The following is a 27,322-nucleotide window of genomic DNA, read 5'->3' as shown; positions in this document are numbered from 1 at the left end:
CAGCTGGAGGCTTGAGTTTTATAGATGGTCAAGTAAAGAGTGGAGTCAGAAGGTGTCCTGGTAGCTACAAAGACATTGTCTGCACTGAAAACAAGAGTTGGGTGCAGCATGATCTCACATTGAGTGATCTTTCAAAAATGGGACATGAAACACATTTTAGATAGTTGTCAAGTGATTTTCTTAGGAAAAAGTAACCAGCCAAAATCCACCTGCAAAATGGCTGGCTCAGAACTGGCTGTTACCAAGCAGGAATAAGATTTTGCAATATGATAAATAGCTGTGAAAACATTTCAGCACTCAGCAGCAGTCAAAAAACAAATAAAGCAATGGCAACTATTAGAGTAAAAAGTACCAAAAAAGAAGCATCCAAAAAAAGAAACATACCAGTCTATAATTCCTTAGCTTGAATGCAGAGTATGACTGCTGATAAAGGTTATCATACTAGGTAGATGTTGGCTGTGACCAAGTACAGTTCCTCTTACAGAAGAGGTTTGACATAGCTTATAAGGCAAATTCATATGTATATACAGTCTGATAAAAATTTAGGATTAAAAACTGTTGCAGACCATGATATCTGCCTTTAATTATTATTGCCATTACTGTTAATTGGATTTGTGGTAAATCCAAGAGGTAGTACTCTGTTGTGCTATGTAGCATTTGCTAGTTTCATATGAATTCTTCACTTGTGAGTATACAGACATAGCATGAATGAACAAAGAAGAGATAGTCCCTATCCCTGTCCAGTCTTTTTCAGTTTTCTCCAATGTCAAAAGATTACTAAGGCCTTTAGAGTGTGTTTTCTTCTGATTTCAAATTATGATTTGAAACAATTTCCTAAAAAAGTGTAAAAATATTAGTGCCATCTTGTGCTCCTGAGATCTTTCCAGTTTTGGTTTTTATTCTAATGAGCCATTACATTTTATTGCATTTGTTAGCCACAGCTTTTCGCTCATGGCCAAATTATAGCTGCTGTTATTTTTAGTGCCAATTAAGATACCATTATTTTTTTTCCCTTGCAAGATCCTAAACCAAAATTAAATTCCTCTGCATTGACTGCTTGGTACACCACGGGAAAACCATCCAGTATATCAAGGAGAAGAAAAGAGTTTAATCTGGGTGAAAAAATAGGACAGTCATATGTCTTGTTTCATCTGATCAAAAGAACAAAATTACCATGAGCAACATCTGGAAAGCCTCCTGTGGGACTTACCTGGTCCTTGAGCAGGAGAGCCAGCTGCAGTACTGACTGGAGTCAATAGAGGAGTTTTCTAAACTTCATAGGGTATTTGACTATCTTTTCCTCGATCTGCTGTATTTTTTTTTTTTAACGGGCTGTTCTAAAGGCTTGTTCTACTAATATTTAGGGACCTGATTTTTAAAAATCCCTAGTATTACCAGCTTATTCTCGGATACCCAAAGCCATATATCAGTTTGACACACTGTGGAACCTTATCTGCCTTTTACTTGCAGACACCTAAGTGAATAGCCTCCCACTGTTCATTGTCTTCTATGATGCTATCCCTGAGTGTTTCTATCTGACATTGTCTGAAGAAACTGACATAATACAGATATACTTGAGGAAGCTCATCTTTTCAGTAACGGAATTGCCAGCAATGTGTTTGTGCTGATGGTTAGTCTGAATGGGAGTCAGCCCACAGTCAGCTGCTTCTGTTAGCTTTGGATTTAATCTCTTCATATCTCCAGCTGCCCTGATGATAAGTACAAACTAACTCACTAATATAATAGAAGTTAATAAATAAAAATCAGCTTCTTCAGAGTCTTGATGTAAATCACTATTATTATTATTTTCTGTTTTTCCTTGAAGATGTAAACTGCGTGTGCTGACTTTTCATTATCAAAATTCAATAAGCAGTATCTAGAAACCGAATCCTCTGTTACATTTCAAGTCTGGGTTTTTGGCATATTTCTGCCTTTGGTGTGTCAAGGAGACACGCAGTTTGCATGGAGAAAACTTTTTAACGTTTCAAACCAGATGAGATAGACAGTTAGAGGATTACTTTTTTGTTTTGGTGCTGACTTTCCTTTTCAGGCTGCTCATTCCCACTTCCACATCATTCTGTCAGTCAGGCTAGCGTGACTGTGCAGCTGCATGGTCAATTGCCTCAGGAAAGTAATCTGGACTATAAACAATCCAGAAAGGGGAAAAGCAAAACCAACAAAAACCAAAGAAATCTGTTATTTTAAACTCTGAACAGTTCTTGTGGAGGAAACTTCAGGAAGCTGAAATAAATGCTTATGAACTTATGACTATGGCTGGAAAATGTATATGGGCATTCTGTCTGGAAGGCACTTTGCTCAGTCTGAGAGGGCACCAAGTCCAGACTAAACAGGTTAAAGCCAAATGATCCTCCATAATTGGATTATGTGATAAATTAGGGCATTTGTGAAGCAGAGGCAGGTCTTAGGAGGGAGAGAGGAGACAGGCTATTATGGAAAAGAAGGAGAAAAATCATCAGTTCTTGTGGAATTAGGACAAACTGTCGCTGCAGGTGTGGCTGTAAGTTAGTGTAGTCCAAAAGCTGATACTCCTATCAATGTTCCTTAAGTGTGTATTCAGCACCTTAAGATTGCTTGTGTAGCATATATTCCCTGCATTCGTTACAATTACGCTGCTTTGACATAGCAAACCTCTTCATACAGAGGGAAAAATTACTGGAACAAAATTTATACCTAGTGAAATTCTTTCAGGCTTCCCTACTAGTTCAAAATGTAGAGAATTGGTAAAAAATGGTTTGGGCTTTTTTTTCATAAAACAGTGGATTTTGTTAATTAGTAAAAATCAGTGTGATGAGCAGACTCGTGTTAAGAAGCACCATCCTCCATATTGTTAAATTTTGTAAAAGAGACTGATTCTTGTCAGTTGTTGTAAGCATCTATTCTAAATTCATTGTCTACATTTCCTCTGGAGTTAAAGGAAAGGGAGAAAGAGATTAAGACCTTCAGGGTGCTTTTCCATCCCAGCTGGTTTAGGATGAGGTAAATTGCTTTCTGAAGGTGCTAGCATCTCTTGGTTTATCAGAGGGAGCATAGGTCTAAGAATTCACTAAGTGTTTTCTTTTCAGATAGCTAAAGTTGTGGGAGGTGAATCCCAGAGAACATTTCATTTGTTAAGATCACTGTGTGGGCTGTGACCTAAACATTATGGTATATATTTCTTGTACAACTCTTAGTTATATTTTAGCATAGCTGTTATAATCAGGTAGTCTTTGTGGCTATATAAACAACCAGCCCTTGAATCCCGCTAAGCCCTGGGCTCCTGTGCATACCACACACATATGAATTCAATAAGCTAACTGAACTGTTTGTAAAACAAGTACTTACTTTCTTCTTTTTGCTTGTGAAACTGCTCAAATTAGATGTCCCCTTGTTCTTGCATGAGGAGGCAGAGCCCATGTTATTATTCTTTCTTTCAAGTCAAATCATACAAAACTTTTTGAAATTTATTTCTCCAGTAACTTCTTTAAGAGTTATTCTCTTGTCTGCCAGAGTGTAACTATGCTGGGATGATGCTAAGAAACAAGTGTTACAAGCTTGAAGAGTACAACAGATTTGTATAAGGTTTGGAATATTTTTCCTGTTACTTTCCATTCTCTTTCTTATGTATGCAAACAAGGTGTTTGCTGTTTTGATCACTGATACCCACTGAGCAAATGTTTTCCTTGAGCTTTCCATACGGATGCACAGGTCTGGCTTTTGTTTTGTTTTTCCCAAGCTGGTAACAGTTCACGCTAATCCTAGCAGCGAGTTGTTCCAATGAATCCCTTTTGTGTGCATTGCTTTGCCATTTGCCTGCTTCTAATTTAATCTGTTCCTGATGTTGAATCACTAGGAGTTCCCATGCATAAAGCAGTAGATACTAAAGAGATATTAAAATGTGAGGCAAAGAATGACAAAAACTGTTAGAGGAATGCCGGTTTAAGTCCTCAAGAGAACTTGGTAAAGTCTTGTGTGTTGATTTGCTTTCTGTGTTGGAGAAAACTTAACACAATTCTGGTTCCCTTTCACTGGGTATTTATCTTAATAACATACACATTGGAAGACTACATTGATTCTGCCTTTTGACAGCTTCAGGCCTTCTGCTGTCCTGAGCCACCAAGGATAAGCCGGCTTCTGGATTTGACTCAAAACACCTTAAGCCCTTTTCTGCCTTCTGCACCAGTTTTTTCAAGTGTCTTCAAACCAGCTGAAGGCACTTGGCTGCACACCATACTGTAGTTTTGCTGAGATTTAGTGATTCATGGATGTTTAAAGAGCACGTTGTGCCACTTTGCTGAGAGCACAGATTAGAGCAGCTTTATTAGCAAACAGTGTGGTTCAGGTTAACAGAGGGCTGAGAAATTTTACAGAACAATGTATGTATGTTTACAGTGAAATTCACCTATTATAACATGAAAACCCAAATTAGATCTTAAGATGAAACACCGATATTTTGTTTATGGTATCTTTCACCATTCATATCTGCCTTCAGTTCTGATATTTTATTCCTACAGGACGACACAGACGCTATTTTTCCCACATCCCATATGTGCAAATCATGTAAAAGATGCTTAGCTCAAATACCATGCATGCAAAACATTCCACTCTGTGGGTCTGAGGTGACGTTTGGTGTGTCTTTAACATGCTGTGGTGTTCAATTACAATACAGCAAATTTATTTTTATGCAGCCTTCTTCATAGAAGGTATGGAAGATTGCTTTGCAGTGAGTCATCTGTCAGCTAAAGAACTAAAAGTCTTGTAGTGATATTTAAAGAGAAAAAGTGGCTCAGAGCTGACAGAGTTCAAGACAGAAAAAGAAACAGAAAAAAACCAGAGGGCCTCCAACCATGGAGAAAATAGAGGCAAAGACTGGTAGGGGGAGGAGTGACAAGAAAGCCAAACAAGCTGATAATGTCAGAGGCAGTTCAGGAGATTTTGCATATCATTTGGAAACAAACATTGGGCTTCAGGTGTCTCTCTTGCACTATGACAAAGAAAGATTCTTTGACCATAAGGGAATGGTGTAAAACTAGGTAAATAAGGGAATGGCATAAAACCAGATAAATAAGAGCACAGGGCTCAGAGCACTTTGAGGAATTTAGAAACATGCAGGTAGAGGCTAAGGGAAGGATAAATGGCTTAACTTTCTAGAGCAAGACTTTAGAACAACACTGGCATTCTGCGCTCTGTGATTGTTTAAATGTCTGAGGAGTTTGATAGACCGTGAAAGAGGGTATTTCAGTTAATTAGGCAGGAATTATTAGAGGCATGAATATGGACTTCAGCAGCATTGTAGTCAAAGAGAAGATGGATTCTGGCAGTCTTCCCTTGCTAGTGCCAGGAGGGCTTACACTTTAGAAGTGAGCGTGTGGGAGGGGCAGTCATTTCAGGGTCAGAGAAGACTTCAGAACTCTGGCTCTGTGTACAGGGATAAGATCTGAGTAAAGAAGCATGAAAGCTGTCTTCAAGAGCAGGAGGGACTTCTTTCCCATGACATTTCAGCCTTTTGAAGAATTAGCTAGTAAGGAAATTATAATGTAGCAAGGGAATGACAGGACCAAGACAGGCTGTTAAGGAGATCAAAGATTACTTGCCAAGGTCACTGATGCCTTGCATGCTTTCCCTATAAAGTTGATGTCCAAAGCTAAGCTAGCATTAAGATATCCCAAAGGAGGAAGATGTTTAAGGAGTAGACAGTAGAAGAATCAGAAATATGTCTCGTGTTTTTAAGGCACAACACTACCATAGAGGGATATAGTAGATAGAAACGCTATCATCTTTTATTGTGAATCAGATGCATTCTTCTTGCATTCTTGGCCAAGTCTACCAATTGGTGTTGTGGGGCTCTTGGGGCAGCTCCCACATTTCATGTGCCTCAGCTTGCCCGTACTGTTTTTTGTCCTGGCAATTCTTTTGACCTCACTCTCTGTACAGAGCTTTATTTTCTGCCTTGAGAAAGTAAATGCGATGTAAAGTACATAGCATGAAGGACAGTACAGTCTTTATTGAAAGCAGAAGGGAGAAGAACTTGTCTTCTTACTCAATGCATTCATAAAAGTTGGCTTTGGCATTGTAGTACTAAAAGGCATTCCAAGCATAAAAATAAGGTTAGAGCCACTCCGTCACAGAATTTGAAGGGAGTAATATTTCATTGTATGCAGTTCTAAAATGCTTATTACAGATCTTCTTATTTACAACTATCATGTCTCTTGAATCTGCAGAGGAGGAATATCAAGGGCAAACCAAGAGAAAGCGCATTCGAAGGAAGAAACAAAAGAGCAGCTTACAAAACTCTAATAATTTACGTGGAGGACAAACAGATTCTGGAATGCAAGAGACTCTTGTTCGAGATAATTTACAGCTGCAGCAGACAGACAGTCCCAAAATAAGCAAAAACAAAAAGAGGAAAATGAAAAAGAAGCGACAGAAAGAAAAAATAAAAGCAGCTGGCTTGGTAACAAAAACTACCGGTGTGGATTTTACGTATCAGCCAGACAAAAGCAACAGAGAAGAAGCAGCAGGCTTAAAAGACATAGCTGAAAAGACAGATAGCATTCTGGACTTCCTGCAGGCAACACAACAAATTTATTTTGCTGACAGTATGTACCACTCTTTCTCTTTATTACCACATAGGGGAAAATAGATGTGCAGTTATTGTTGCTGTAGAATGGGGCAGATCTAATAGAGAAATGTCTCTTTTGAGCTTGATAAGACATGCAAATACTTAGTATTCATCCCACTTTCTGGTGTGTACATGAATATGTAAGAATCCACATCAATATGAAAAACAGTGGTCTTAATCTCTTTGTTTCTCTGTCTTTGAAAATATATACATAATATTCTTTGCTCTTTTAAAAAATGTCCAACACACTTGGGGTAAGTGTAATGGTTAAAATGGAACAAATTCTTCATTCCTCTATAAGCAATCATCCAGAAGGATTGGTTGCTTTCAGAGAGCTTCAAATGAGGACAATAAGTGCTATCCTACACTACTTTCAGCCATACTATCTCTGAACCAACCTACTTTTCAGAACGTCCTGCTTCACAGAAGGAAATTTATTTGAAAAATATAAGGAAATCTAGACAGACAGCATCCAAGAGGAAAGGGGAAGAAACTGTTAGCAGTGTGAAAGCATATTGGCATAAAGCACTTGTGAATGAGATTAAATTGATGCTCAGCACATGTTCCATAGCACTTTAGAAAGGATTGCGTGGATGTTATCCCTAATGGAGTATTGGATTTTCATCTGGCCACTAAAATCCAAGAAATTCCTACTCTGTGTTTCTTTTGTTGCCTTCCTAAAAGCTGCTTGTATGGTGGTTATGTCAAATGCTTTTCAGAGATAATGGATTTTTAACAGTAAGTACTATAGTACTTACATGTACATACACTCGATTATGTTGGTGTCATATAGAATTAAATATGTTTTTTTAAGGGCAACCTGGCTTTAGATGCTTAGCCCAGAACATAGCTTTAAAATGGTAACTGTCTTGTAAAACTGGAAAAAAGCAGTGAAAAAGTTTTCAAAGAGTATGACCTTGACTGTCTTTGTGAAGCTGAATGAAGAATGTTAAACAGCTTACCTATCTGTACGAGTCCGTCTTAAGTCAGAGCTATCAGCTCCCATTCCCATAAAATTCATCTTTAGACTACAGAATGACTTTAAAAATCCTGTTAAGATGACATCAGGGATTCCATGTTAATTATTTTCTCTTCTCAAGATTTATACATAGAATTTTTTTGCTTACTGATAAAAATTTTCTGCTGTGTCAGGTCTTCATACTAAGCCTAGCATTGGAAATCCATCCTACTCTCTGGCTAGTGTACCTCCATCACCAAAAATAAGAATTTTACTATGTCTGTTGTGTGGCTAATTAAATGTAAGCTAAACAACATGCATTTGCTGTAGTGGAATTCCAGACTAACTGAGCAAGATTGCAAACTCAGTTAACAGTTCTGCTGTTAATACATGACCCAGAACAGAAACCTGGTCAGTTTTCCATAATTCTAAGAAAAAGTGTTCATGTTCCAGCTTTCCTGGAAGTCAGATTCAGGTTTTGGCAGACTGACTGGCCCCAGTGTCAAACTTTCAGATCAGAAGGTTGAGCCAGTGAGGACCTTGGAATCCAGAGAGAGAAATTCTTAGGTAAAAGTTAAGTTCATCTGCAGATAAGATGTCACATCCATAAATCAGTGTGACTAACTTCCTTGTTAGGCAAATCCAAGTTTATATATAGAACTGACATTATGTTGCTTGCCTTTTCTAGTTGAGTGACTTGAGCACTCCTCCATTTTTTTTAGACAAAATTGGAAGCCATTGCTTTTAGCAGCATTTTCAAATGGTCTCGCAGATTATACTCCTTTTACTTACATCAGAGAGGTGAATTGGGAAAAAATTGTTCTTCTCAGTTGGCTTGCAGATAAAAACAGAAGAATTAAAGTGAGCTTGGTTAAAAGGACAGACTAGACTTTGTTACTGGAATTGAAAAATGAATTTATGCTTTAGTACTGTAGAAACAATGCATGTCCTTCTCTGCTGTAATACGTGCTGTATTATCTGCTCTTTAAATAGAAATGTAAAAGTACAATTACAAGATAATTGAATGCCTCCAGAAATGCTTTGCATCAGAGTTGCTCCCTATCTCCACATGTGTGTATACTTTTAAAATACAGTGTACCAGGAGCGAAAACACAGTACTTTGGCCCCAGCAGGGTTTCTTCATCACACATTTTACTGTGCTAGTCTTGGAAATTTAGATTCCTCTTGCATTCCAATCAGTATGAATACTAGAGTCCTTTTTACTTTTGGAGTTTGATACTTTGCCCTCTTACCATTGTTTTAATATTTAAGAAAAAATAGGAGGAGCAAGCTGCTCCTTAGTGTCAGATATTTGTACATTATACTAAAAAGGAGCATGCTGTCTTTGAAAAGAAAGTATAATTTCAAATATTCACTGTACTTATTGAACATTTTAATCTGGCTTTCCAATTGTTTTTCCAGGTAAATCAAGATGCACAGACCCTGCTGTAAATGCAGCAGCTGCCCAAGAGCTTTTGCAGTATCTTGAATCTCACACTATTTCTTCTTCAGATGTGACACTTTTACATCGATTGAAATCCCTTGTATTGCTACAGGATATTGAGAGATTGAAGGATGCTTTGAAACAGTTCCAAGAACAATCCATGATGCCTCCTGGTAGGTACCCATTCACTTACATTCATTCACTGATGTTCTTTATTGTGTGGATTAAAATTCAGATTTGTCGAGTTGTTTTTTTTTTTATTAGGAAGCTATAAGTAGTTACATAATGGTAAATGTATGCTTATACAAGATCTGAAAGCATAATTCCCATGAAAATACAATGAGATTCACTGTTTCTTATTTGGTTATGATCAGTATAGAAACTTTTCATACTTCGCAGCAACTATAGAGTACAAAATTATTCAGGTTCTTACAACAATATTTTTAAAGTTGTAGCTGTTTTACAATCTCTTCGGACTTTGTAAATCCCAGGAATTCACTCGTTTATCTTGGAGATTTCACTCATCCAGTTAAAGATTAATTTTCCATGTGTAAGAATCAATAAAGCTCATAATTTCATCCTGGTCACCTATGTGGCTTCTTTAATACATCAATTTTACATGCCAAAGTTTGACATACAGATTTAGTTTTGTTTAAATACGAACTTCTGGTTTAAGTTTCTAAAAAATTTTATTATGTAAAAACATAAACTCACTCTTTATAAAAAAATACATTAGAAAGTCATTCATAAAAAGAAAAATTATTCAGTTACTAAATCTTTTCATCCCTGAGGCACAAGTCTGATTTCACTCATGCTTCTTTTGTTCTCTATTACAACCCCTATAATTTTAGTAGAATTTCTTCTTGGATAATTAATAATTCCTCAAGTGAATGTGGGATCAGCACATGGTGCATTGAAGGTATAATAATTCATTTTACAAGTAGTCTTCATTTAAAAAGTCACTGTTGCTTGTCATTAGTACTTTTGTTGCAGCATCAGAAAAATCTACAGATGTGCTGAATTCTCTTGCCTCCCAAAGAATTTAATCACAATTGAGAGCATTTGCTATGGCATGAGGGAATCTCAACCATTTTAGATTGTGCTCTAAGTCTTTTGACAAGTAATGACTGAGCTGGTAGTAGTGTGGCAACAGAGTAAATATAACCATAGCCATCAGAAACTTAGCAGTAACGTTCAAAGAAGAGACTGATGCTTGTAATATCATTAAATAATTTACTGATACTGGCTAAAGATCCCAGTCAGAACTGGAGCCTACTACATGCTGTGCATTGTGAAGACGGAAAAGAGAGAATTCCTGCCTGTAGCGTTCATCATAGCTGATCACATTTCACATTTTGAAAAGGACACTTTTACAGAAGTGCATATGTATTCTTTAAAATGTTGATATGGAGTATGACAACCCTTAAGGTTCTGATTGATAGATCTGAAATATCCACAGATGCATGGACCAAAATCCTTCTGTGCATTCAATAATTAATTTCAAGCCTAGATTCTATGATCTTAATTATAATCAGATAGTCTCATTGGATCTAATACACATTTGCAAACGAAGTAGGACTCATCAGGTCCTTTATTAAATGACCTAATTCAGCTTCTGTTGATTAAATCAAAATGGAACTGTTGAAGTGACCACATTCAGGATATTCTTTACAGGTGCTATCCAAATTCTGCTCAATACAGTGGGAATAGTGTTTGGCTTTGCAGCCTTGAGGTTAGCTGCTCTTTTTACTTTAATATAGCAAAACATGTCAAACTGAAGAGAGAAAAGGAAACAAGCAAATTAGAAATAAATCCATGCAACCACTCTAGTTTTTTTATGTATTTGTCTCTTGAAAAGTAAGACAGTTTTCTGAGTGACTGTCATGCTGACAACTGCTGACAATTAAGTATCATGCAGCTGCTTGCTCACTCCCCCCAGAAAAAGGTAAAACCCATGGTTGAGATGAGAACAGTTTAATAATGGAAACCAAATGAAATATAATAATAATAGGGAAAAAGAGAGAGGAATAAAACCCAATTACCCCAAGTGATGCACAATACAGTTCCTCACTACCTGCTGACCAATACCCAGCCCAACCCAAGCAGCAGCTGGTCCCTTTTGGGTGACTCCCACCAGTTTATACACTGAGCATATGTCATGGTTTAAGCCCAGCTGGCAACCCAGAGCCACACAGCCACTCTCTCACTCCCCTCCCTTTCTCCTCCCTGGCTCCCGGAGGAATGGGGAGGAGAATCGGAAGATATAGAATACCCATTTGGCTAGTCTGGGCCAGGTGTTCTGTCTCTGCTTCCTGACAGCTTCTTGTTCCCCTCTTCACTGACAGAGCATGAAACTGAAAAGTCCTTGATCAGGGTAAACATTACGTAGCAACAACTAAAACATCAGTGTGTTATCAGCATTATTCTCAGACCAAAGTTGAAAACACAGCACTGCACCAGCTACTGGGTTAGTAGCTGGTAACAATCTGGAATTAGTAGCTGGAATAACAATCCCAGACAAAACCAGAACAGTGATTTTTAAAATTTCTCTTATGTTTTTTCTAATACAGCCTGAAATAGTTACTCTTCCATTTGACTTTTTTTCCCTAGGAACCATTGTCACTCCAGGCTCAGTTCTAATTCATTCCAAGTTCATGGTGGTGTAACAGTAGTAGTTGATCTGATATTCATGAGATACAACAACATAAGAAAGAGGAAAATACATTGATATAAATTATTAAAGGATATTTAAACACCTGGTAGATAATAATTTGCCTCAGCAGAGTTTAGCAGTGCATTCTATTCGTAATTCTTTAATTCCAGTGAATGAGAACATAGTGCTGTCAAATTTTACCTTGAATAAGGCTTTTAATTATCCTTTTTTTTCCTAATTTTGGCTCAAAAATAGGTCATCTTGCCCTTTTTTTTTTTTTTATTTAAAATTTCATTCCCAATGATCAGGTGATACAAGACTTATTACCAAAACTTGTTGTCTCAGCAAATTTAAGTTCTTATTATAGAAATGCAGGTTAGGGTTGCTTATAAAGATGTACAGTCCACTATAGTAATCTCTTTTGTATTTTACAAGTTTTTCTGATTATCTTGCCTTTTTCCTGGTTTGTTTGTTTTTACTGGGGCATGATGTACTAGAACAAAAGGTCATTTCTTATTAGCATGATGAAAAGAAAACAATTTTTCTTAATTTTAGCAAGGTGTATTTTTATAAAAGAAGCCTATTTTCTTCCCGGTAGTTCAAGGAGCATTATGTTAACCCTTTTTCCCGTGATTATGATTCTATTTAAGATACCAGCATCAAAGGCATAATGGGTGTTATGTTTTGCTGAGTTTTATTTTTAATTCAAGGGAGGAAAGAGTAGGAGAAAAATGAGATGTGATCTGTCCCTTTCATATAAGTGTAAATTTTCCATTAGTAAACTTTACAAACTAAACATACCATTATATATCTTTTATTTCTTCATATATACATATATATACATATATATATATATATATATGAGCAGACAAGCCTTACTTGGGTGGTAGGCAGTTTGGCAACTTGATGCCTGCTGGTGATGAATTTGCTTTTCTTAATAACTTTTTACAGACCCTTTAGAGTAAAGCTATGGACTGACCAAGGTCTGCAGACCACAAATTGAAAAACACTGTTTCAAGATCATGCTTTGGTATTTCCTTCACACCTTTTAGCATGTTATTCATATTGGGAATCATGGTTCAACCAAAAGAAACAATGAAGAAAAACGTTTCTGTTTTGTCTTAAGCTCCTACATCCCAATATATGCAGTCAGATCAAATAAAGGTCGAGCAATGTTGGTGATAGGGTCTGAAAAAAATTGTAGGAAGAGAAAATCCCCAAGGAAATTAAAAGACTGTAAAAAGGAACAAAATGTCCTATTACTATTTCCATTTATTTGGTGGTCTTTAACAAAAGGTACTTACCTCTACATAAAGTCTTCTGGAAGTGCAAGGAAGGGAATGTTTAGAAGTCAAATAGACACACATTTCTTGTGATGGGGGCTTGGCTGATCTCTGTCAGAAAGTCAGTGGCCATTTGCAAAAGGCAGCCAGAGACCTTCATGATCCTGCACAGTGCAGTGGGCAGAGAAGAGCTGTCATTGGAAGTAACGCTCCATTTGCTGGTTGGAAACTGTATCTTTTGAAATGAGGGCTACTTAATTCCCATTTCACATCAATTATTAAAGCATAGGTGATCACCTAATTAAAAAAAAAAAGTCATTACCTCCTAATTTATGAACTCATTCAGCTTCTATTCATCGACTTCATTCCATTATCTATTAACATTTTCCCTTTGTTGGTTAGTATCAAGTCTCAAATATACTCTTCCCTTGTTGCCTAGGAAATTATCACTCATAGAAGAGCTAGAAGCTTCTTTTAACTCCTTTTTTTAGGAGACTTGTCCTTTATATATATATCTCCATTGTGGGGAGTGAGGGGGTACATTTTGCAGAGCAGAAGTAATATAGTCACTGTGTGCCAACAATACACAGGACCTAAAATTATTAAATTTATACTTTTTCTTTTTTTTTAATTTTGAATGAACATTCAAAGAAAAGGAAATTAACTGTGAAAGCTATATTAGCATAACATTACAGAATCATCTTAAATGTGATATTTTGTGATAAGTGCTATAGAAAGTCCTGTCATTAAAAAGAAATAAAGTCACACAGATAATCTCTGAATTAAGAAACCGTGTCATTTTGAGGTTTTAATGCAGCTGTCTGTACAAGACAACTCATTCTCAACTGGGCCTTCTAAGTGCTATTGTAAGTGAAATAGTAATGTGTGAAATTACTCTGCAGACAGAAAGGAGTGGAGAAGATTGCACTCTTCTAGCCTTACCAATATGATCATGCCATTTGGATCTCTTTTTTTTAATGAATTACTGAATCATACAAATAGGACTTTGCAAAATAGAACCAAAATAATATCCTATACAAGTAACTAACCTCCTAAAAGAAAATGTACCTTTTATCTAGAAATTCATATGTATTAGCCTTTAAGCTCCAATATCTGCATTGGTTTTACTAAAATACTAATATGGAATGGAAACAGATGTTCATACAGGTCTTTAATATTGAGAAATGTTGTAAAGGTATTTCAGGAGGAATGTGTTTTCTTTGTTTCAGATCATACCAAGATAATCACGTCTCTATTTCACTACTGGATTACAGATATCCTTCCTGTGAAGAACAGGAAATAAACCCTTGCCTGTGTCCATATGCACTGGGTTAAAATTTAATATACAAACTCTTAACCAAGTAGCAATTGTTCAGGAAGAGCAGTGTCAATGCACATTCTACACCTTCAGGTAAATAAATTATTCTTCAGTGTTACAAACTCCAGAAGACAATAAACAGGGTATAACTAAATGTGATTTTTGATGGTTGGTCAAGAGTATGCACGTTGTCTGTCTTGAGTCTTCAGCTGGATTACTGTGTATGTTTCACTTTAAGATAAAGGATTTAGCTGGAATGATAAAGTCTGTATCAAGTACTTTGTTTAAAAGTGTAGTATTTTTTGTTGTTCATAAATTTATTGTTTCTTTCTGGAGATTTTATTTCTTGACTTTTCTAGTTTATCTAATACATCTGTTTATCTGAAAAACAGAAATATATTTTTATATTAAAATCTAAGCAACAATATATCTGTGGAATCCATCTTTGCTGCACAGACAACTAAATTATGGAAATAAATCCATTTTTACATGGGGGTCATGTAGGAACTGTTTGGAATTATGCAGAAGCTTGAATGGCATTTTCAGAAATACTCCATGTCCCAGTCTGTTACAGTGAAATGTGCTTCACTGAGTGCAGAATTATGGGTCTGGGTTTTTTCTGCAACTGAATTTATCCATGTGTAGTTGATACAGTAAGTAATATCCATGGTTGTAAAATGTTTTGGAATCCTGAATTAAAAAATGCTTCATGAGAGGCTCTTCTCTCAGCTGAGTCATTCACCTGATAGGTGGTACAAAGCAAACCATTTCTCATATCTCTGTCTTTGCTCCTTCATGAATAGGATAGGAGCAACATATTTATCTCCTTCAACATGTGCTTCAACAAGACTATATAAATATATACTTCTATATATATGGCTTTTTTCCTTTGGGTTTGTTTTTTTTTTCATTATTATATTCCGTTATATATTCTATTGCAAGGCATTGTTTTTAGTGATGCCCAAAAAAGTGTAAGAAAAACACAATCATACATCTTTCTCATTAGTTCAAGAAGTTAAAAGGGGTTCAGTAACATGCTAAAGAATTGCAGGTACAGAAAAAGTGGTCTTAGGCATGGCTAAGGCAGCTGTGTGCAACTCTAGAGAACTCGAGTTAGGTTTGTATCTGCTAGGAAAGATATTTAAAACAGATTTTGCAGAGGGGACTAATAGTGTGTTCCCAGTTTTAATGCTCCTGACTTGCTAACACATAGGCACTGAACTGTAGCTGTGATGTTTCACTGAAATGCTATGTATGTCAGTCCCACATCTGGAGAAAGAAGAAAATACCACTTGAATGTTAAACACTTAGATACTCTGTTGACAGACCCCACAGGAAGTTAAATAATTTCATCCTCAGATTAAAGTTTGAATATCCTGCAGTAGATAAGGTCTAGGAACTGCACAGACAGGATATACTTGTTAGGTAAGCAGCATCTGTCATATACAGTGGATGTGAAGAAATAAATGAGAACATGTAATTAAACACAGTATTTTGAAACACAAATACAAATCAGGTCAAATTAGAACCGTACAAACAACTAGAGTACCTGCATTTCCTGATACTCGAGTGACTGCTGAGGAATGCTATAATGTGGACCTCAGGACCTAGGGATTCTTCCTCCATGTCCTCTGAATCCCAGGCTGGTGCACCTGGCCACCAGGATGTCTCTCCATCCCACACCAGTGGAAGAAACTACAGCTTTCATGTTTCCAGGTTCAGCCTGTAGTGATGCTTCCCACATGAGCAGGGACACACATGCATGACACTCACATGGCTGACTAGACAGGCTGTCACAGGCAGGGAACCACCTTTAACACCACCCATGAGGGACCCAAGAGTCCCTGATAGGATTCCTATAAAACACGAGTAGTCATCTTCTCTGGCTGACTGGAATTGAAGCTCATGAGTGAAAACACTTATGCCCTTCACTTCCTGGAATCACAAGCATACCACCATTCACAGATCCCTTAAATACCAGCACAGGCCACCAGCCTTTCTCATATCCCTGCCTGGATCCTGCACCCTCTTACCTGCCCTACAGATCTCCTGCTCACCAACTAATCCAGCTTGACACACGCTATCACACATTCACAGACTCATCTCACAAATCCTGATGCACTTGTCTCACAGCTTTGTTTACTGCCTTAATTTCTCATCTTCATGATTCTGTTTCAGTGCTTGGACATTTCTTATAATATTGAAGTGAATTTAAAAATTATTCTGAATTTTACATAGCTGTATACAGAAGAGCAGATTTGGGTATCTTAGATAACTGGAAATATTTTGTACTATCAGTAGTCTAATCTCAGACTGTAACTAAACTTTCTCACTTCAATATACTTTGCTGGAATTGGCTAATAATGGGGAAAAGATTGCTTTCAGACTCTCTTCTTTCCATTCATTTAATCCACTGTAAGAGCCTTATATTCTGTGTGTAGAAATAGGCAAAGCAAGCCTGGGAACATTTCAGAGTGTAACTAGAGTCAGTGATATCTGATGTCTTTGTAAATGACCTGCGATAGAAGCTGAATCTTATCAAACCTGCCACTATTACACTAAGAGGGATTATAAAGAGCAGAGGATAAAGTAAAATCTGAGATGTTGGGGAGTTTAGAAAATTGGACCAAATTCAAGTAGATAAATTGTAGATTGTCATTGTAGATAAATGCAGTTGCATAAGAGTGCATTTGTTTCTGAAACAAATGTACCAAACAGTGGTGTGCTGAACTGCAATGTGCATAAGGACACTTAGGCAAGACACAAAAGAACACAGCAGAAAGATGTCGTTTAAAAGCAAAAGAAATGGACATTACTCGTCCTGTAATAGTATCAATTGGGCAGTGTACTAGAAATGGCAAGGGGGAAGGATTGTTTGGTTTGGTGTTTAACATCCTATTTGCAGTCAAAAAGATTTCAAACACCAGAGTTTTAATACCAGGCCACTTTTCTGTGCCTCTTCTTTCAAATAAATAGTGCTGAATCTTCCTACACATTTTAAGGTTTATTTGAGCAGTTGTATAACCATCATGTCTGTATGAAAACTGAAAATTTTAAATTAATATCCACCAGTGAACACAGTATGTTTTCCTTTTCACTATACATGGCTTCTTCAGCACAGCAATTAAACATTTATCACTTTGGATTTTCATGCTAAACTTCTAAATGTCAAAGGAGATGGCCTTACAGTTTTGCTTCTTCCACATTATCCAGTCTAATGAATGTGCAGTGTCAGGTGGAATTTCTGAGGCATGGAAGAGGGGTTTTTAGTGGACTTTGCATCAGAGAACTTCAGACTGAACTGTATCGTGTACATGCTATTACCAGCATATTTCAGACTTCTGAAATTTAATTCTTCAAGAATTCAGAATTTTAAAATCTTGGCTTTAAAACATACACGGGCTCTAACAGTAGGAAGAATGTAAGGATCAGCTAGAAAGAAGCCTGCATGTGGCTTCAAGAGTTCACTTTCTGGTTTGCATAATTAAGCATTACACAGTAAGAAAGGAACAGCAGCACAGTGGGAAAGAAATCAGGCTCTGAGGAGGTGATGGTTCCTTTACCTGGGCTGCGTACACAAAGACGACCGCAGATGCTGAAGTTGTTTTGGGCATCTGTAGTCATGAAATGCTTGTATGCAAGGGTGTGAGTTCAAAGCCATCTCTATAAATAGGTACATTGTAAGAAAGACCTTGATTCTTCTCTTTTGTGGATATGTAGTGTGGGAATCAGTCCCTAATGTTAAAGATTTCTACTTCTTTATAAGTGGTGCAAGATTTCATATAGTATTTTACAATCATGTAGAGTTATAAATTCCTCAATGTGCTTTCTATGACAGCTGGTTTTTCTCCTCTGCACCAGTGCAGGGGGCTGCTGTTCAGTAGGCTGAAACTCTAAAATAGCATCTGGAAAAAAAAAAAGAAAGACTTACAAGAGAAGGAAGTAAAAACTTGGTAAGTGGCAGCATGAAGGCACTAAATGGTTAAGCTGTCTGACCAAAGAAAACATATTTCACCCAGTACCATCTGCTATATCATAAAAGCAGTCCACAGACATAGAGTGGAAAGTGAGGTGTGTTATGCTGGTACAGCATGCTACAGGCTAAGTGTAATAACAAAAAGTGGTAATGAAAAAACCCTAGCAAAATTTAACACTGGACAAATACATTCTATTGAATATTTAGGCCAACCTCAGGTTATAGCTAGGTAAATTTTGTGATTAATTGTTTCATCCATAGATTGCACTTATGGAGAGCTGCATTGCACATGTTTGTGCAGTTAATTTAGCTTCGCTGGTAACTACTTTATCCTCTGCATTGCATCTAAGTAAATTTTGTTGAATGGGCGAATTATAAAGTCTCAGTATTTCACAATTTCAATACCCGTTTTTCTTAGATGAAAAAAATCATATTTTTAAACTGCTAGATATATGCTGAACTAAACCATGGGGGAAAAACACTACATATATAAAATATAAAGAAAAAGCAGAAAATTACAAATGCTGTGTATGTTTCCCATCTCTTAACGATCTAAGAAAAAACTATATATTCTGTGGTCATTTGAAAACAATGTATATGCACCAGAGTCAGTCAAGGTCATTCTTCAAGTAAGTGCTTAACTTTGTAGAATTACTAGTTTGTAGTTATTTTAATGAGCTGTATACATTTGCAAAATATATAAGCAAGCTGTAGCTCTCTTCTACATTAGTACTGCAATGCTACATCCTGTTTTAGAATACAGAATAAATTAAAAAAAAAAAACCCAGTGTTATTTTAGATTGAAGGGGACTACACAAAAATAGCGAAGGAATGGATCTGTGGTTCAATGCCTTCTTTTCTTTTGCATCAACTCTAGGTTGCTATAGGTTGCATCAACTATGGACTGCTTTTCTTTACCTTCCAGATCTTGGCCAGTCTTCTCAGTCCCTCAGTCAGTGTACAGGTGATTCCTCCATCCTCTCAGCCTCTGGTACCAGCTTCCATCACGCATTTGCCACATTTTCACATTAACACATTTCTGCTTTTTCCCACAGCAATCTGCAGAGCAGTCTTGCTATTGTTTTTCTTTCCTTTTTAAAATTCTCCTTTGCCACGATGCTGCCCAAAAGCTTGGCAACAGCTAGGCCAGTAGTGTGCTAAAGCAACTGCCTACTCTGCTGACTAATGGTGCCTTATTGTATCTGGGTACTCCCACATCAATCTGCCTACTTTCTCATCTGTTTTCTCCCATTTTAAACTAGTAGCAATCTGATGCAGGGTTTGGCCTGCTGCACAGCACCCAACACAATGAATTTCTATTACATCTGAGGTGTCAATGCACTATGGGAGTGTAATAGACTTAACTATAATCAAAATATGATAGAACATGTAAGCAAAGCTGCTGATTAGTTAAAAATGGCATAATAATTTTACATTGCATACATGATCAGTCTGGTAAAACAGGGACCTGGTTCTCCATAGTAGATGCTTTGGTGGAGGCAGTGTTCATCTGCAGCTTCCTAAGGAGAGCTTGGAAACATGCAGGGTAGGATTAATTTCTCCTAATATCAGAAGTCTACGGTGTAGATTTTTCTATCTGAGCTGCCTAAAGAACTTTATAATCACTGGGATGAAATAGATAGTTGTACAGCCCGATATAATGGATTGCTTCTAGACATCTGTTTTAGGGTAAGAACAATAGTATAAATAGAAGAACTTTCATCTTTGACTGTTATGGGAGCATAAACAGGTAAGTGAGAAACATCTGCATTGCAGGCATCTGGATCTTGTAAAAAAAAAAAAAAAAAAAAAAGAAAGAAATCATTTACTGCATCTGAGAAAGGGACACAAATATATGTTTTACATGACCAAAACATCACCCTGGTGCTGGTCTGGCAGTGGCAAGCAGCTTGGACAGGGATATGACCCCACTCTCCTAGCTGCTTTCATATTTGCTGTTGGGAAGCCATTGCCTAGGACTGGTAAAAGGGAGAAGGAGAAGAGTAAGGAGCTGTTGTACAGATATGCTTGGAACTCACAACAGTCTGAGGAGGTGCTTCTCCCACTCTTCCTCCTGTTCCCTTCATGCAATCATGCACAAAGTGGCCTCCAGCATTTCACAGAAAGACTCAATAAAAGATTGCTGTGTGATTTATTCCTCCTCCAAGTCACAATAATGAAGTGGAAGTGAATGTAAATGCACAGAGGAGTAACCATTGCTAGGAGTATCAAACTGATTACCCATTACCTGTGTTCTAGAGAGTAAATCAATAGCAAATAAATTTTTTACAGAATGACTGGGGTAATCACCAAACTCTAGCCATAACGATAACTGTTCGATCTCTGTATGGCATGTTGGAGCTTAAAATGAAGGTCTTGTTCAAATCTGATTGGAATTCAGAGAAGGCATCTTAGCTTATTACCATTACTATAGTGCTGGATTCTATTTACATTGGTAAACAGTTTAAAATACTTGACATGTTATTCAATTAAACCTGTGATTGCTAACTGACAGACCAAAGTGCATCGATTTTTCCAACCACATTAAGCTAAGTATGTGGCACAGTGTTTCATTAGCCTGTCTGCTTAACCCTTTCACATTAATTCAATTACCCAGTATAAAATTAATGTGTAAAATATTAAATAACTCTAAATTTCTAAATTAGAAGGCATTGCAAGAATATATTCATCTTGATAGTTTCTGATATATATTTATTACTAGATGATTTACCATCTGCTATGGATCACATTGTTATTCAGATGGCAAGAATCACTTGGACGATTTTTTTTCCTCTGTACTCCCTCAGTAAATTGATAGATTCATAGAGGATAAGACTAAAAAGGACATGAGATTATCTTCTCTGACCCCATGTAGGTCACTGGTCATAAATTTTCCTTTTACTTCAAGGTGAAGACCAGTAACTTCAGTCTGACAAAAGCACAATTTGTGGGTTTTGCTAAAGCAAGTGTTCTGCAGAGACAGGCAAGCTTAATTTAAAGACATCAAGAAATGAAGACTTAGTTCCCTTCTCTGGTCATCTATTCCAGTACTCAGTCACTCTCATGGTTAGAAATACATGCCTTATTTTAAATTTGAATTTGTCTAGATTTAACTTTCAGTCATTAGTTCTTGGTGTGCTTTTCTTCATCCACTATTTTCTGTCCGTTAAACTTTTGTGAATGCTGCAGTCAGTCATAGAACAGAATCAACTAGGTTGGAGAAGACCTTTAAGGTCATTAAGTCCAACCATTACCCCAGAACTGCCAAGTCCACCACTAAGCCATGTCACTAAGGGCCTGACCTACATGATTTTCAAATACTTCCAGGGATGGTGATTCCACCACTTCCCTGGGCAGCCTGTTCCAATGCCTGACTACCCTTTCAGGGAAGAAATTTTTCCTAATACCCAATCTAAACCTTCCCTGGTGCAACTTGAGACCATTATCTCTTGTCCTATAACTTGTTAATTGAAAAAAGAGACCAGACACCTCCTCTTTCCATACTCCTTTCAGATAGTTGAAGAGAACAATAAGATCCCCCATAAGCCTTTTCTTCTCCGGACTGAACACCACCAGTTCCCGCAGCTGTTCCTCATAAGACTTGTGCTTTAGGCCCTTCACCAGCTGTAATGTAACCTCCTTTTTGCTGCCCTAAACGTTTAAAAAATTTATATTTAAGGCATTTTCTGCAGCCTCCAAATTGGTTTTATGGCTCTCTTGTACATTCGGTCATTTTTTTCCACTCCACTTAGAGGTAAGTGTGCTGGAACTGCCCATAGAACTTTGTTTCAAATCTCAGCAGTGTCAGCTTTCATACTCACTACTCCATTGTTTGTGGGTCCACTTTATGCCATAGGTTTTTATAGGGAATCTATCTTGAATTATTTGTCACAGTAGACAAGGTCTCTTGAAATATTTTGCTTTCTAGGATTTATTCCCTGGTTCCATACTGCTTGTTCTTAAGTGTCATTTTGTGTTTGACCATATTAATGTTAATTTTCTTTGCCTGTGTCTAGATTAGTAAATGATGGATTGTTTTGTGTGCCTGTAGTGCTTTCATTAGTATTGACTATCTGCTAATCTTGGTGTCATCTGCAAATTTTACCAGCAATGAGTCTATGTTTACTTACAGATCATTACTAAAAATGCTGAATTATGTCAAGTACTAGTACTAATCTTTATGGGATCCAAAGAGAAATAGCATCACTCAGTTACGATTCCCTATTTATACTTCCTTTTTGGAAACAGAAAATTGAGGTCATCTAGTGGATTACTAATGTGTTTAACAGGTACTTCGTTGTCTTATGCTGGTTTTGTTTTGATCAGAAGGTTGTAGCACTGGGTGACTTCACAGGAGTCTAAATAGCACAAGGTGTAATAGTTGTATGCTGCTGTCAACAAGTATTTCTTCAGTTTTCTACAAGAATGAGCTTTAATTTTTTTAGGTATGGATAAGAGTCCAAACTAAATACACTGTACAAAAACCTATAGAATTGTATTTTGGAAACAGAATAATTGAAAAGTATTCAAAGTAAACAACCTCTCAGATTTGTCTTGCATGTTTTCAATTTGTTGCATGAAGGGAATGATTCGCATTAGTTAAAAATAATTGTTGTGAAAGATTCCTTATTTTAAACATCAGAGGAAGTTCATACTTCTTTCTTTTCCTGCAAGCTGTGATCCATAACCTTAACAACTAAGGTGCTTAGTGTGTCCTTTTCCTTTGTGTTGTATTCCAGCCATTAATGGAAGATCATTGCAATAAGTTCATTGACTATTGATGAAAGAAAGAGAACAGGTTAGAGACTTAGAAGTTTGCTTGGGAAGTTGCATTCACAGTTTTACAGTGGGATATGTACATTTTCAGGTTTTTACAGAAGCAGTTCTCTCAGCAGATTTCCAGGCCAAAGCACAGGCATGTTCACTCTCAGTATCAACTGTAATTGTCTAAACCCTGAGCTATTGCTGGAGGCCAGTGAAAGGATTTGTCAGTGATATTAAGCAAATTTCAGTTTAATCTTCAAATTTCTGCTGCTCATGGAGTGCCAGCTTGCAGTCGGTATCAGGGGTCAAAATGCAGGCAGTGATAGCATTTTCTGTTGGAGCTAGAAATGGCAACAAGTCCCAGTTACTTTCTGCCCAGAGCTGTCACAGTCCAGAGGGAGGCAGGAACAGGTTCTCAGGAGGATCCTTATATGAGACAGAACTACCAGTGGGATTCCCAGTTCATTGCAATGGTTCATCACACTCACTGTTCCCTTCAGTCAAGGCTGTCACAGACTGGCCCCAAAGCTACGCAGTGGAAAACAATGAACTAATAACAACATAGAAGCACAGTAACCAGCAAAGTCACAGCAAGGCCAGTGAGTACAGGAATTAAACACGAAAGAAAAAGGATTTTAATACAACTTGCAACTGGAAGTACCACTGCTCCACCAGCTGCAGGAGCCCACAGTTCAAAGGCAGAAGAGAAAACTGAAGTGATTTGTGCTAGCAATGGCAAAAGAAGGAGAGACAAGGATAAGAGATATTCAGGACAATACATTACTTTGTTTTCTCAGTGTAAATCAAGTTGGAGAATGCTGTTCTGCTACTTGCTTTGAGGAAAGTCTAATTGCTCTAGCCAGAATCTGACCTGTGGCTGTAAAAAGCTTTCACATACAAAGAGCATAAAGCCTCCAGCTCCCAGATTCTGGCTCTGTACTACCGCATAATGCACTTTGCAGGATTCGGAAAGGTCCTTTAACTCTCCACTACACTGGAAGCCTTAAGGAAAAAAACCGCATTTCTATCAAAATGCCTTGGCAGCATCCTTTCTTCCAGTCCAATTCCCTTATGCGTAAGCAAAAAACATTGAAGTTCAGTATCAAGCCAGAAACATTTCATGTGTCCTAGTCAGGGTACCTGAGACACAAAGACATAGCTGAATGTTGTGGGTTTTGAAGTCCCATGCCCGTCTCCTTTCTCCATCATTTGCAAGGCTCCACCTTGTTTCAGAGTGAAAAGCAGTCTCAAACTACCTTGCAAGTACCATAGGATCAGAACCTGAACATCTGCAGATCCTGGAAAGCAACTGGCAACAGTGACTTACCAAGGTGATGTGAACAGGAGGGAAGAAAGGAACCATTGCAGGTTGCAGTGGTGATGCACAGACCCATTCTGCTCTGTGCTTAACATTCTTGTGGATAACTTGAGGGCTGCACTTTCAAATGAGAGTGGTCGGAAATTTGGGAGGTGAAAGTCACAAAAGTGAGATGGCATTGAGCAAGTATCTTTAAGAGGATAATTAGTCTTTCAAATAATAACTGAGGGTCCTCTATATCAACCTTGATGTAGCTCCAGTTGTCCAAAGTTGATTGAAATCATAGGAGCTACCAGTACCCAGAAATCATAGATGCTTAGTACAGTAGTTTCTTGCATGGTATTTTGTTTGAAGTCAACCAGAGAAGTCTGAAAAGAGTCCTGTAATACTACAAAAACTGTAAACTGTTGGTTAGAAACCCACACTAGGCCAGACTTGCCTCTTGAGCCCCTAAGTTGACTTTTGGGTTGAGCTAAAGACAGCTTAATGGGTAAAGCAAAGTAGAATTAGGAATTCATTCACTGCTTCCTGTCAGCAGGTGGCTGTTCAGCCATCTCCAGGAAAGCAGGGCTCCTTCATGCGTGACAGTTACTTGTGAAGACAAATGCCGTAACTCCAAACGATTCCCCTTCTTTCTTCTTCACCCAGATTTTATTGCTGAACATGATGCCACATGGTCTGGAATATCCCTTGGGTCAGTTGGGGTCAGCTGTCCCAGCTGTGTCCCCTCCCAACTCCTTGTGCACCCCCAGCCTGCTCACTGGTGGGGCGAGAGCAGGAAAGGCCTTGACTGTGTGTAAACTCTGCTCAGCAATAATGGAAACATTCCTGTGTTATTAACACTGTTTCCAGCACAAATCCAAACCACATCCCCATACCAGCTACAATAAAGAAAACTAACTCTACCCCAGCCAAAAGCAACACACCAGGATAAGTAAGTCATCTGAAAAACCTACCTAAATAAAGCGTTCTTCCTACAGTTGCTGTTCCTTCTTTTCTCTGGGTTCAAATCTGAGTCCATGGACCTGGGTATTATCTCAGTGCATAGAATGGTGTGCTTGCATTGCCATTATACCCTGCAGGGATATTCATTCCCCTTCCCAATCTGGCAGCCTGTGCTTGTGAGCAAGACTCATTACAACTGAGCATGCTGTTCTATGGTATGCCCTAAGGCGGAGGAAATGACTGTGGTCCAACTCTCAGCTCAAGAGTATTGTGCACCAGGATATTAACTGTAAAATTGGCAATATTGCTTTGGTGCAGAGGCTTCCTCCAGGCACCCACAAGACAGATGGCTTTATCAGTACACAGCCATTCACCTCTGCATTGCAATTGGGAAGAAATACAAATTTCCAGTTATCTTTGCTAAGCAATTTTACAGCTGACTATCTGAAATTAAAGCACCCTCCCTTGGTTGTGCTTTGCATTTTTATAGTGACTGTCAGTCTTTTTTCCACAGTGCTACACTCAGCCTTCTACAGTTTCTAATGCTCATAAAAATACGTGACACTAAGTTAACCAAGATGAGTGCTTCTGACTGTAGGGAACCAAGCAAAGGAAGATTCTGCATAATCTGTATAACTGAACACTTCCTATAGACCAGCGTAAAAAACAAATTGTCTCTATGAGGGAAAGGCTTTTGTGTAATAGTTCTGACAAATGCATTGGTACCCACCTCATGGAAAGTCTTTGTAGAGCATGTACAAAGGGCAGCTTTCAGCCCTGCTCCTCCTGAAGTGAACTGTGCACTGGTCTTTGAAGTGGTATGAGCCAGGGATTGAAGCAGTGCATTTCTCAGTAACTGAGTATCTGTCTTTGCCTCAAATGAGTGGGAATCCATGAACATTGTCCTCAAACTGGAGTGAGTTTTCTATCAGTCAAAAACTGGTTAGAGCTAAATTTTGAGAGGAAGCAGGCTGGGCATTTGCACCCCCTCACTATGGTAGTATCTGTGCTCCGGTTGCCAAATAAAGATGACACAAACTCCCCATAAGTGAGAGGTAACACTAAATCATGCTTATCTACTAGTGCCACCTTGCCATCTGGGAAAAGCAGTTGGTTGAGATTTCTGTATGCTGTGAAATGGGAGGAGTTTGCATTCAGCTCTGAAAGTAACTTCCAGGTGGGACAATCTGTCCCAGTGGTTCCTAATTCACAAAGAAGCCATGTACTGAAAGCTGTCTCTCTGCATGCAAACTGGAGAAATCAAGTGAAAGTCTGTTGGCAAGGCTGTGATGCAGGAAGGAGATAAAAAAACTCAATGGGTTTTTTTTTCCTTTACATACTGGAGCAGTGAACTGCATTTCCTGCCTTGGAGAAGGAGTGTATGAAGGTTGGAGGAAGCCCTCTCTCTAACTCTTGGAGTGAGGAAAGAAAATCCCAGAAGCTTATATTTGAAACCCTCCCTTTTATCTCCAGGTCTGGGTAAGAACACAGTAATACAGATCGACAGGAAGACGTAGAGGGGAGATAAGGAAGGAGGGAAGAAGGGTAAAAGGACACATCCAACCTGAAGAGTCCTGTTTGCTCATTCATAAAGAAGAAACTTTGCCTACTTTTCTTTATATCCTTTATGTTCTTTCCTGTATCTTTTCCAAGCCTGCTTCATCCTTTCAGAGATGGGAGGACCAAAAACTGCCCATGTTATTAAAATGCAGGTTCACCATGTCTGTTTTGAAGTTTGCTGTGATTTTTTCTCTAGTCCTTTCCAAGTAATTAGGTTGCTTTTTGACCCTTTACTGGGTACTGAGCTGACATCTTCATAGACCTGTTACTTCATTCCTGAATGGTCCTTATCAGTTCAAGTGCACACGTTGATGACCACAGTGCTCTTCAGCAGCTCTGCAGCATCAGCTTTCAATTTTAGTCCCTGTTATAACAGTAGTGGAATCAGCAGTCTCTGTTACCCCATTATTCGTCACCTTTTCCAGGTCAGTTCCTGACACAAAGTTCCACAGGACTGTCTTGGTGATTTCCTTCCAGTGGGAAA

The 27,322-nt window shown here is 38.0% G+C and overlaps 1 protein-coding gene across 4 annotated transcripts in view; it reads left to right on the top strand.

Moving 5' to 3' along the window:
- ERICH1 (glutamate rich 1) overlaps nucleotides 1-27,322 on the top strand; it is a 99,771-nt gene that overhangs the window by 63,919 nt on the left and 8,530 nt on the right. For 2 of the 4 annotated variants that reach the window (XR_004549502.1, XR_004549501.1), the window contains exons 4-6: nucleotides 6,219-6,596; nucleotides 9,000-9,194; nucleotides 14,187-14,368. Coding sequence is in view for 1 of the 4 variants with exons in the window: in XM_034061127.1 (XP_033917018.1) it covers nucleotides 6,219-6,596; nucleotides 9,000-9,194; nucleotides 14,187-14,260 (647 nt within the window). In the remaining 3 variants the exon portion in view is untranslated. Of the gene's footprint in view, nucleotides 1-6,218; nucleotides 6,597-8,999; nucleotides 9,195-14,186; nucleotides 15,108-26,751; nucleotides 26,866-27,322 lie in introns of those variants that run through there. The other 2 variants (XR_004549500.1, XM_034061127.1) reach the window with 2 other exon arrangements.

This window comes from Melopsittacus undulatus, chromosome 3 (genome assembly GCF_012275295.1).
Source record: "Melopsittacus undulatus isolate bMelUnd1 chromosome 3, bMelUnd1.mat.Z, whole genome shotgun sequence".
NCBI lineage: Eukaryota > Metazoa > Chordata > Aves > Psittaciformes > Psittaculidae > Melopsittacus > Melopsittacus undulatus.
The sequence above is the reverse complement of the archived record's forward strand: the minus strand, read 5'-3'. Positions and strand labels throughout refer to the sequence as shown.